Below are 12,245 nucleotides of genomic sequence, written 5' to 3' on the forward strand. Positions count from 1 at the left end.
CTTTTGATCATATGGCATAAGGCACAGTTCTGGCCTTCAAAAATTTTGGTTGAGGGTCAGCTTTGATATTCAATTTTACGGTGATTCCCTTCATGCTTCCCAAATATCCTTTGAAAACAGCAGCATATGTTTTTTTTTAGCAGCTGTCAGACCAATTTCTTCTTTTGCAATGCTGTGTACTTCTGCCCATTTTAACCAGATCTTCTCAAGCCATGACCGTCCTTTTTCTTTGGTTTGCCTTTCTGATTCACTGCTACTTTTTGTTTTGACAGGCAAGTTCAATGTGCCCTTTCTTGCCACACTGACTGCATTCAAGGTCTCTGCACCAACATTCAGATGGATGGTGACCGGGCTTTCCACAACGGTAACGTTCTCGGCTGTTTACTATCTTGTGTGCACACTCAGCTGTCAAGTTATGTGCTTGAGTTGATGCACTCAGCTGCTGTGCTTCTTTTGCAGCCAACTTCATGGAGACTGCAATCTCTATGGCTTTCTGCAAAATGGGGTTACCCTCTGTCAGGAGGCGTTTCTGGATTGCTTCAGCACAAAGGCCACAGACCAACCTGTCATGGAGGGTATCATTCAGTACTCCCTTGAATTCACAATGTTCATTGAGTTTTTAAGTACTGCAACATACTGCACAATTGTTTCCCCCTCTTGATTTCTTTTGTAAAACCTCAATCTTTCTGCTATGACAAGTGGCTTAGGGGAAAATGCATCTCTAGGACTTTTATAGTGTCATCATATGACTTTGTGCCAGATTTGTCAGGCTGCACCAAGCTTCTTAATAAGCCAAATATTTTAACTTTCTTCAGTGCACTGAAGAAAGTTATCATCTTTCTAGCATTTTCAGGTCCCAAAAGCATTCAATGTAGGAGTTGCACTGTTCCACAGTCTCATTGACATGTCCTGTAGGTCCAGTAAGTGTCGTCATTTTCCGCCTTTTTATTTTCTCTTGTTCGTCGGTTACTTTTTGTTTACTATCATTTTTTTCTTTTGTTGTTACCACTTTAAATGCTATTACTGCTTTAAGACAGTAACCGTTTTTTAATTCAGGCTGTCAGCAGCTGCCAATTATGTCTCTGTAGTTTTTCCCAGTCTTTTTGGGTTTTTGGCGAGCTCTGCAGTGATCATAGACCTTCCCTTTCTTTAAGTTTTAAACTTGTTAAAACTGTAGCACGTTCTCTGTCTTTCTGAACCCTGCATGTCCGGTATATTTGCAACTTTGGAGGCTGTCTGCAGCTGGCAAGGCTTGTTGCTGTATTTTTCCCGCATTTTCTTGGGGTCCCTATGATCGTGGGTCTCTTTTTTCTGCAAATGTGGCTGCTTCGCTTTTTTCTGTGAACATTTTTCTGAACTTCTTCCATGTTCAGAAAAGCACAGCAGCGATTTCTACCCTTTTTGTCTTTTTATCTTCGCCTTGCAGATCCCTTTTGTCTGAACTTTGGGAGCAGTCCGGGAGAGTAGATGTGCTTTTTTTTTAACTAGGAATTTCCTTTTACTAGCTGTTCAGCTTTTCGAGTGGCCTTACCACAAAGGTTCGTCATCCTTGTCGCCAATTTGTTATGTTATAATATTGGTACAGTCAATAACTTGTTTAAAAAAAAAGCTAATCAACACTCACTGAGGCGTGGAGGTGATTGAACATTGCAGTTCTTGTTTATTCTACTGCAATAACAGAACCAGCAAAACAACATGGATTCTGCGATCCCAAAATGCACTGGTTTGCCAAATACGGCAAGCTAAACAAAACATTCAATACATTACAGACGACATCTCCAATAGCATTGCACTCCCTCAGTACTGCACTGGATTGCCAGTTTAGATCTTCTTTAATGCTCAAGTCTACCATGGGACTTGAACCCAAAACCTTTTGACTTAGAGGTGTGAGAGCTGCCAATCGAACTACAGCTGACATAGAACAATTGAATTTTTTCCAATAATTGCTACTGCCTTGGTTAGATGCCTCCAGCCCACAGCACCTTTGACTGCTCTCAGAGGAGTTACTTTCGTTGAAATTTTCTGGTAATATTTTAGCTAAACTTCCATCAGAATCTGCGAATAATCCGCGTGTTATCTTTATTTTCATCTATGATATTCACTGGCTTAGAGTGAGTGAATAAGTCAAATTCCATTCACATTATGTGAAATTTTAGAACCTTTACTAGTGTTTTGGAGATTGAGTTCTGTAATTGAATCAATTTTTTCATAAAAATCAGAAATCAATAGTCATAAAGTCATAGAGGTCGACAGGACAGAAAAAGGCCCTTCGGCCCATTGAGTCTGCGCCTATCAAACAAGTACGTAACTATTTTAATCCAATTTTCCAGCACTAGGCCCATAGCCTTGTATGCCATGGCATCAGAAGTACACATTTCAAATACTTCTTGAATATTATGAGGGTTTCTGCCTCTACCACCCTTTCAGGCAGTGAGTTCCAGATTCCCACCACCCTCTGGGTGAAAAAATTCTTCCTCACATCCCCTCTAAACCTCCTGCCCCTTACCTTAAATCTATGCCCCCTGGTTATTGATCCCTCCACCAAGGGGAAAAGTTCCTTCCTCTCTATGCCCCTCATAATTTTATACACCTCAATCATGTCCTCCCTCAATCTCCTTTGCTCCAGGGAATATAACCCCAGTCTATGAAATCTCTCCTCATAATTAAAACTCTCCAGCCCAGGCAACATCCTGGTAAATCTCCTCTGCACTCTCTCCAGTGTGTAATCACATCCTTCCTATAATGCGGATTCCAGAACTGCACGCAATACTCTAGCTGTGGCTTAACCAGAGTTTTATACAGTTCCAGTGTAACCTCCCTGCTCTTATATTCTATGCCTCAGCTAATAAAGGCAAGTATCCCATATGCCTCCTTAACCACCTGTCCCAATACCTTAAGGGACCGGTGGGCATGCACACCAAGATCCCTCTGATCCTCGGTACTTCCCAGGGTCCAACCATTCATCGTGTATTCCCGTGCCTTGTTTGTCCTGTCCAAGGCATCACCTCACATTTATCCGGATTAAATTCCACTTTCCACTGATCAGCCCATCTGACCAGCTCTTCTATATCCTCCTGTAATCTAAAGCTATCCTCCTCACTATTTACCACCCCACCAATTTTCATGTCATCCACGAACTTACTGATCAACCCTCCTACATTCAAGTGTAAATCGCTCATATATACCACAAGCAGCAAGAGACCCAACACCGATCCCTGTGGAGCCCCACTGGGCACATGCATCCAGTCACAAAAACACCCTTCTGCTTCCTGCCACTCAGCCAATTTTGGATCCAATTTGTCTTGGATCCCATGGGCTCTTAGCTTCGTTATCAGTCTCCCATGTGGGACCTTATCAAAAGCCTTGCTGAAGTCCAAATAGACTACATCAAATGCATTGTCCTCATCACCCCTGGTCACCTCTTCGAAAGATTCAGTCAAATTGTCAGACGTTCCCCTTAACAAAACTATGATGACTGTCCTTGATTAATCCCTGCCTCTCCAAGTGTAGATTAATTCTGTCCCTCAGAATTGTTTCTAATTGTTTCCCCACCACTGAGGTTTTACCAACTGACCTGTAGTTCCCTGGTTTATCCCTTCTTCCCTTCTTGAATAACGGTACCACAAAGGCTGTCCTCCAGCACTCTGGCACCTCTCCTGTGGCCAGAGAGGTGTTGAAAATTGTTGCAAGCATCCCTGCTATCTCCTCCCTTGCCTCACTCAACAGCCTGGGATACATTTCATCCGGGCCTGAAGATTTATCTACTTTTAAGCCTGCCAGACCACTTAGAACCTCCTCCCTTTCTATGCTAATTTCTTTAATTATATCACAGTCCTTCTGCCTGAATTCCATACCCACGCTGTCCCTCTCACTTGTGAACGCCGACACAAAGTATTCATTTAGAACCCTACCTACATCTTCGGCTCCACACACAAATTACTACTATGGTCCTTAATGGGCCCTACTCTTTCCCTAGTTATCCTTTTACTCTTAATGTACTTGTAAAATAACTTTGGATTTTCCTTCATTTTACCTGCCAATGTTTTTTCCTGCCTCCTTTTTGCTCTCCTAATTTCATTTTTAAGGTCCCCCTACATATTCTATACTCCTCTCGGGCTTCCGCTGTTTTGAGCCCTTGGTATCTGCCATAAGCCTCCCTTTTTCTCTTTATCCAATCCTGTATATCCCTCAATATCCAGTATTCCCTAGATTTGTTGGTCCCACCCTTTACCTTTACTGGAATACGTTGGCCCTGTACCCTCCCTATTTGCTCCTTGAATGAGTCCCACTGCTCTGACGCAGATTTACCTACAAGTAGCTGCTCCCAGTCCACTCTGGCCAAATCATATCTGATCTTATTAAAATCGGCCCAATTTAGAACTCTGTCCTTTTCCATAACAACCTTGAATCTATTGGAGTTATGATTACTATTTACAAAATGCGCCCCCGCTGATATCTCTACCACTTGCTTGGCTTCATTCCCTAAAATTAAGTCCAGGACCGCCCCCTCTCATGTAGGACCTTCTACTTACTGGCTTAAAAAGCTCTCCTGGATGCATTTTAAGAATTCAGCTCCCTCTAAACCTATCACACTATGACTAACCCAGATAATGTTGCGGAAGTTGAAATCCCCCACTATTATTACCCTATTATTTTTACACTTCTCTGAAATTTGCCTACGTCTTTGCTCTTCTATTTCTCTCTGACTGTTTGTTTGGGAGCCTATAGTGCATTCCCAGCAATGTGATTGCTTCTTTTTTATTTTTCAGTTCTACCCATATGGCTTTATTTGAGGAGCCTTCTAAGATGTTATCCCTCCTTACTGGTGTTATTGATTCCTTGATCAATATTGTAATACCCCCTCCTTTTTTATCTCCTTCCCTGTCTCGCCTGAAGACCCTATATCCCGGAATATTGAGCTGCCAATTCTACCCCTCTTTCAATGATGTCTCTGACAGCAATGACAGCATACTTCCAGGTGTTAATTTGTGCCCTTAACTCATCTGCCTTATTTGTCAGACTCCTTGCATTAAAATAAATACCATCCAACCTTGCCAAACTCCCTTGTGCCTTAACTGGCCTATAATTTCTATGCCTTCCACACTCACTTGCTCTCTCTTCTAATTTTGGCTGTGCATCTCCCCTTGGTGAACCTCCTCACAGGATCCCAACCCCCTGCCAAGTTAGTTTAAACCCTCCCCAACAATGCTAGCAAACCTCCCCGCAAGGATGTTGTTCTTTATGTTTGGAGAATTAAATATCAATGCTTGATTACTAAAATGTCTGACGTATCTTTCTTGGACTCTCCAATTAATACAGAACAAATGATTGAACCATTATACATTTACAAATATTTTACTTTTATCAGTTGGTTTTCATTGCGGTGCTGAAGCTATATGAATGCAAATTATTTATTTGTATGTGGCATGCAAGTCTGCCTGAGAAAAGCCTGAAATAGAAATGCTGGTGAACCAATATGGAAAACTTTTGAAAAAATACTGATATTAAATGATGAGTGATCTTCTGACTTGAAATTGGCCTTGAATTTTATGTTGTGGAATGGAGTGGAATTTCTCAGCATGCATTGAATAACGAAACATTGCATTTTTGCTCCTTTTCTTTCTTGTGATAGGGTAACTTAAACAGGGCTTGGCTAAAATTCGATGCCACTCAGCATAGAATTCTTGTATTAAGCAAGTTGTATTGTCCACTGTGGCCTCCCATTAATTAGTGAAAGGAATGTTACGGAGCAAGTCATTTTTGTATCAGAGTTGGAAATAAACTCATTTAAGCTGACCTGATTTTTCTTGTGGTTTAAAACTAGATATTCTGAACATCTGTAAGAACTTTACAAGCTCCTGAAAATGGATGCTTGTGACTGAAAGTCTGTAACCAAAATGAGATTGTATAATCCACATATCATTAGTAGTTGACTCCCAGTCTGTTCAGAATACCTTTCTGAAGGTTCACATCATCTAGCATTAGTATGCCAAGCTTCTTACAGTACATTTCACAAGAGACCCGGATATTTCTTTTCATGGCCAGTAAAGAGCTTTTAGTGCTATTTCCTGTTCTGAGTGTGTTGGTGTTGGCAATTTGCTTTCACATTTTTCCCCCTCCTCAAACTCTTGCAAGATATTGGTTTGACCTTGGTACATGTGCAAAATTTACTTCCAGAATAATACTTTATCACCTTGGAGAATTTGAGGGGGAAAAAGTGAAGGTTTTAAAGGTGTTCCTGTCAGTACAAAATGATTTGTCTCTTCCTGTGAACCTTTAACTGGATAATAGCATACAGCTGTTTAGTTGGAATCTGGAAGCTCTTGTATGTCCATCAGTTCTGTAAGATCGTTATGTAAAATTGTTTGACTTCATTAGTTATGTGAAGTGGCTGATATCATGCTTATAATACTGTTAATCGGAGTACCTAAAACGGGCATAATTAGGCTTGGTTAGCACGAGTTCTTTTACTCCATTTCTCCTTTCTCCTCCTCCCCTCCTAGAATAACTGTATTTCCTCAAACTACACCACTTCTTTTCTTCCAAATTTCCTTTGAAGTTTGTAGCTTATAATGTCCACAGGGAACCTTGTGACCTTGTATAAAGTTGACACCATAACTAAGGACATACTGTTGTTAAGTGCACACTGCCCTTGAGCAAAGGAACCACTAACACAGTCATTTTTGTTTTTTTTAATGTCAGAGCTTATAATTTCTCAAAAAAAGTCCAGTAAATTTTGCCTGAGTAACACTAGAGTATTTATGTACTGCAGAAGAACCATACTCCATGATGGGCATCTTTTTATTGATGAAGATTGTGTTTTATGGAAATACATTTTGCAAGGGTAATTTTTTTGCATGAAAAATGGGTAATATTGTTTGAAAGTTAATTGTTTCGTATTCTAGTGTGAACAGAATAATTGCACATGAAGATGTGTCAATAAAATGAATGTCTAATTTGTTTACTCAATGTTTGCCTTTTTCAGCTATTGTAAGGGCATGTTCAAGAAGTAATCTTTCTCTGATCTTTGCTTGCAATTACCCACTAATGACTAACTTAAGGTCAAAAAAGTGCAGATCACTCGGGCTTTGCATCTGTTGTCCACCCCCACCTCCCACCATGTTGGAGTACGTTGGATCATTTTAAAATACATTTTGCTTTCGATTAATGTTAGCAATTCTTGTTCAGTACAAAAATAATTGTGAAAGGAGGACTTTTCCCCTGCTAATGTTGCAATTTATAACAAAGCCTTGATCCACATTACAGCAATTGATATTTTGAGGGCATACTGTATTGATGTGATTTTGTGTTTGTGGCAAAGGTATTTTTGATGCAACAGCTTTTAATATGTTTTCTGCAGTAAATATATCTGTTAAACATTTTCAGTTTTGGTATGTAACCTTGGTATGGGAATGATATTTTGGTAAAGTAAATGATCCCTGTGCACTGAAGATCAAAAACGCTAATTTTTAAAAGAAATATCTTGTAATTAAATAGTGCCTTTTCAGGAACACTTTACACTTCAAAAGTATTTAATTCTCCATAGTCACTGTTGCACTAAAAATTACAGCTAATTTGTGCACGGGATGTTGCCGCAAACAACAAAAATAGGTGGTTAGATGAACTGTTTTAGGCATTAGTTGTACCCAGGGCACAGAGAATGCCCATATTCTTCTCCAGATACTGCTGTGTCTGTTTTAGCTGCACCAGAGTGGGCAAATGGGGGCTTAAGTTATTCTCTCATCTGAAAGATGACCTGGATTAAAGCTCTGTAGCCTGATTTGAACCCACAGCCTTGTGACTCGGAGTGAGAGTGAGCCAAGACTGACAAGGTAATCAGTTTTGGAATCTGCCTGTGCAAAGCCATAATGTGGTGCTGCAGCATCATTATTGCGACTAAGATGGGGAGTAATTAAGATTTTCCGTTAGAAATGTAAATATAGAAATTTATGCAAGTTGACAGTGAGCACTCCCAAGCCCAAGATTTTTAATTATTACGTGGATTTGTGATGATGCTCTGCAATGCTTCAACTGATGAACATTGACCAGTATGCTGCTGGACTGAACAGCCTGGGGAGATCACCTGCTTGTTCAATTATCTTTGCTAAGTTAGTTGATCTTCACCAAGCCAGCAGTAATGGTGCTACAGTTGACATCTGCATCACTGCATGAAATCGGGAAATCAGACAGGAATCCTGCTCCAGTTAGTCATGTGGAAAAGCTTCAAGTGCACCAGTGTTGGTGGGAGCGCATTTAGGCTCAGTTCAGGTGCACCAATGGCAGGATAGCCTGTCTGTACTCTACATTTCAGCTCACACACGAAGAATGACTCCATCAATTTGGTGCCACAGGCCTTTCAGGAACTGAGAGGAGAAAATTTGGCAAGGCAAAGCAAGAAAAAAATGTGTTGCACGTCTGTTTCTTCTTGTGCATCTGATTCCAGATGTGTAGCTGAATCGCCCACTGATCATATTTCTGAGAAGAAACAGTGCAGATCAACTGAAATTATCCCTGCAACTTTCAAAAGACAAGTAGAATCAAGGGCTCAGCAAAGATTTCTTGAAATAGATTTTTGTGTCATGGATTTCATGGACTCAAAATAGCAGGTTAAGCACATATTGCAAAGCTGTACTTAAAATGCAATTCTCTGCATCTTGTTGGCAGAATAATAGATACCTACAAAGTAATGCTGTAAGTGGTTATAACTGAGAAGCACTAAAACAAATAATGATTGCAGTTTTGGCAGTTGTACTAAATTACTCTACTTGTCACCAAATATATCTTCATGGTGCTGCAAGTCACAGTGATTGAAGTGTGAGAAGAATGTACTACAAAATGTCCAGAAATGCAAAATGTTCACTTACTATTTGGGATCTGTCCAGATTTTTAAGCAACCGTTTTTGAGTGAATTTTCTTGTGACTAAAACTAAGGGTAACTATATTTGCTTGGAACAGCAGGCAGGATATAGCTTTTCAAATGTTGGAAGTAAAATGGAGAACTGTGCTTGAGTTACTCCAAACTCTGACTGTTCTGATTTTTCTTTATTTAAACCAGAATGCTTTTAACTCCAAGACTCTTGTATGTAGATTTCGTAGTTGATAACCATACCCAACTGTTTTGAAAGTTTGGCAGCAGAAAAAACCATTTGTTATATTTTTGGTATGAAGGAGTTACATTCATATTTCCTGTGCTATTCCCTTTGCTCTCCCTCTCTCTTGTTATTATTGTCTTGGTGTTGAATGTTCCCAGGCTCCTTTAGCCTCCTGGCTTGCAAGTTCCGGCCAAGAATGTCCCAGGTGAATGTGTGGGCAGGACATTTTTGTGGAGGATAAATGTTAACCCTCTTCCTGTGTAGGAGAGACTCTGTTGCTTTACTTTCAGTTCTTTGAACCACCTCCTGAGAAACCAGGACCAGGTGGTAACTTGTGTTATTATAAAGGTAAAAACACTGAGCGTTTGGTTTGTGGCCAGACCTGAGCTTTGTGAAATTAATTCAGTGTTTCCTAATTCCCAATTTCATACTTAAAACATACAAAATAGCACTTACTCAACTCCTTAACTAGTGTTTACAAGTTCTCAAAATGAAATGAGGTTTAGCAGGATTTTAACAGAAACTTACACGAGAAGGATTTTTGGGGTGGATAAACTTTCAACAGTTTCAAAGCATATTGCCATAGAAACACAGCAAGAAAAATATATTTCAGAAATTCAGTACCTTCAATTACTGTGTACTGTACTGCCAAATTACAGCACTTCAAGGCAGTATAACTCAGGCTTCTCCACCCTCTTAAACAATAGATCTGGCAACTGAAATTAAACTGTCACATGATTGCAAGATACAGCAATGAGCAATGTATTTTTACAGTTTTTTTTCTCCCTTGTCTCAAGGTGCATTTGCTGATTAGACAAAGCCTATACTCAGTAGGGGTAATGAGGCCCTATGTTGACTAGGGCACATTGTTGAGAAGTGTTGTGTTGTCCCACTTCAGGTTCTGTGTTCTCTTTTTAGTGTGCTATTTGGAAGCTTCTAAACTATACCCTGGACAAGAAAACCAACTGTCCCGTTGGTGGGGGTCCAGCCAGGAGTCGGCAGAAAGGTCTGGGGTCTGTCAGGCCTGAGTCAGGGGTTTGTGTGGAGGAAAGAGAATCTGATAGGCCCAAGTTTGGGGTGGGGAGTGTCGGTGGGGTTGGAGTTCCAACGTTAGGCAGGCTCAAAGACAAAAGCAAAGAACTGTGGATGCTGGAAATCCAAAACAAAAACAAAACAGAAATACCTGGAAAAACTGAGCAGCATCGGTGTTCTGTTGAAGGGTCATGAGGACTCGAAACGTCAACTGTGCTCTTCTCCACCGATGCTGCCAGACCTGCTGAGTTTTTCCAGGTATTTCTGTTTTGTTTTTGTTTAGGCAGGCTTAAGTCTTGGCTGGGGATCCGGCAGGCCTGGGGGTGGTTAGGTCTGGAAAGCACGGAATTTTGATGATTGAAAGTGAAAATAGGGTGTTATATCTTGTTCCCAGAAGTTCGAAATAATCGTATATATAGACTCAAAATCCTGTATCTTCATGGAGTGTATTTCTTACAGCTCTCCATGTGGCAGATGGACTAATATGTTGTTGCTTGGCAGTGAATGCTGTATATTTGCATAACAATTTATTCTTAGCGTTTTAGGAATAACATAACAATGTGCCATTCTAATCCATGTCTGCTCTGCCCAAAGGCAGGTCCTTGATTTGTCTGATGATGCTTCATCCTGAGCTGCTTTTCTTAGCAAACCACCAATGACAAAAATTGCTGATGCCTTCCACTCTTGGGCAAGGCGAGGGGGCATGTCCAAAGTCTACCTCAACCAGGATGGGGATTGACCCCATGCTGTTGGCATTATTCTGAAGCTCACGCTATCTAACCAGCCATCTAAGTTAACCAGCCCAGATAGTAAAATAACATAGGGAAAAATACACAGCATCTGCATCAATATATTACAAAGGAAATGTTAATCATTTGTGTATAAATCCTTTGTCAGAACCTCTTCAAATCTTGTATAAGTGAAACTTCAGAGCGCATAAATAAATGCAACATTGATAATGTGGAATACAAAATAAACTCCACTCTCTCCGCTTTTTCCTCTCATTTTCTTCAATTGCAAGCACTGATTCTAGGCTGTGGTGGTGTTCTATATGAGCTGGTCACCCTCTAGTGCTTTAACCGAGTGGTTACTTCTCACATCCAGTTGTTCACTGTGTCAATAGACTGTTCGATAGGACGGCTTCATGGCTGAGCTAGATCATGCATGTGGTGTGCAGTGCATTTAGGATAATGATCAGCATAGGAGCTACTCAGTTTCTCTTTCCTAAGACCTAATTTGTTAACCTCAATAGGGTACTATTTCCTTTGGGCCATTTAGAAGATGCAGCCAGATACTCCTGCCAAAAGCAGGTGCAAAATGAGGGAAAAGAAATGAATCTGAACTTTTTGTGTAACTGAGTAACAGTTTGAATGGTATTAACAGAGCACTGGGCCAAAGCTATCTACCTGATGGAGGATCTTGCATGACACAAGAACCCAAAAAGGGAAGAAAATAATTAAATTGTGAAGGAGACAATGTTGGTGCTGCACCGGAACTGAAACATGTGCTGTGTTGAGATAAATACCGTTTGGACAACAGCTTGCAAATGAGTACAAACTGATGTCTCAATTCCTTAAATTCAGGGGGATACTAAATATAAAGTGATTTATTGCTTAAAAAAGAGACATGCAAGACAAAAGCTTAGACATTTCTCTCTTTTCAGCAATACTCAAGTTCTGTACTACCAAATGACAATAGTGATATGTTACTCTCCCACCTCAAACTCTCTCAGGAGTACAGCTATCTCTCGCATAGCACTCCTAATGTGTTCTTTAAAAAAAAAAAGCATGCTAAACGAAAATCACTTTCACATAAGAATAGATGTAATAAGAGTGGGTTACACTCCCACCTGTAAATTTTTCATTAAAAACCTTTCTCTTTATTCATTTACAGGACCTGGGTGTTGCTGGCTAGGCCAGCATTTATTGCCCATCCCTAGTTGCCCTTGAGAAGGTGGTGGTGAGCTGCTGCCTTGAATCGCTGCAGTCCCTGTGGTGTAGGTATACCCGCACTGTTGTTAGGAAGAGAGTTCCAAGATTTTGACCCACCGACAGTGAAGGAACGGCGACATATTTCCAAGTCAGGATGGTGAGTGGCTTGGATGGGAACTTCTAGATGGTG

At 40.5% G+C, this 12,245-nt stretch overlaps 1 protein-coding gene across 6 annotated transcripts in view; it reads left to right on the top strand.

Moving 5' to 3' along the window:
- znf438 (zinc finger protein 438) overlaps positions 1-12,245 on the top strand; it is a 220,377-nt gene that overhangs the window by 54,316 nt on the left and 153,816 nt on the right. For 3 of the 6 annotated variants that reach the window (XM_041183616.1, XM_041183618.1, XM_041183619.1), the window contains one exon: positions 273-364. The exons of the other annotated variants lie outside the window; for them this stretch is intronic. In XM_041183616.1, the coding sequence (XP_041039550.1) occupies positions 273-364 (92 nt within the window). The remainder of the gene's footprint in view (positions 1-272; positions 365-12,245) is intronic. 6 annotated transcript variants of the gene reach the window in all.

This window comes from Carcharodon carcharias, chromosome 3, assembly GCF_017639515.1.
Source record: "Carcharodon carcharias isolate sCarCar2 chromosome 3, sCarCar2.pri, whole genome shotgun sequence".
In the NCBI taxonomy this organism is placed as follows: Eukaryota; Metazoa; Chordata; class Chondrichthyes; order Lamniformes; family Lamnidae; genus Carcharodon; species Carcharodon carcharias.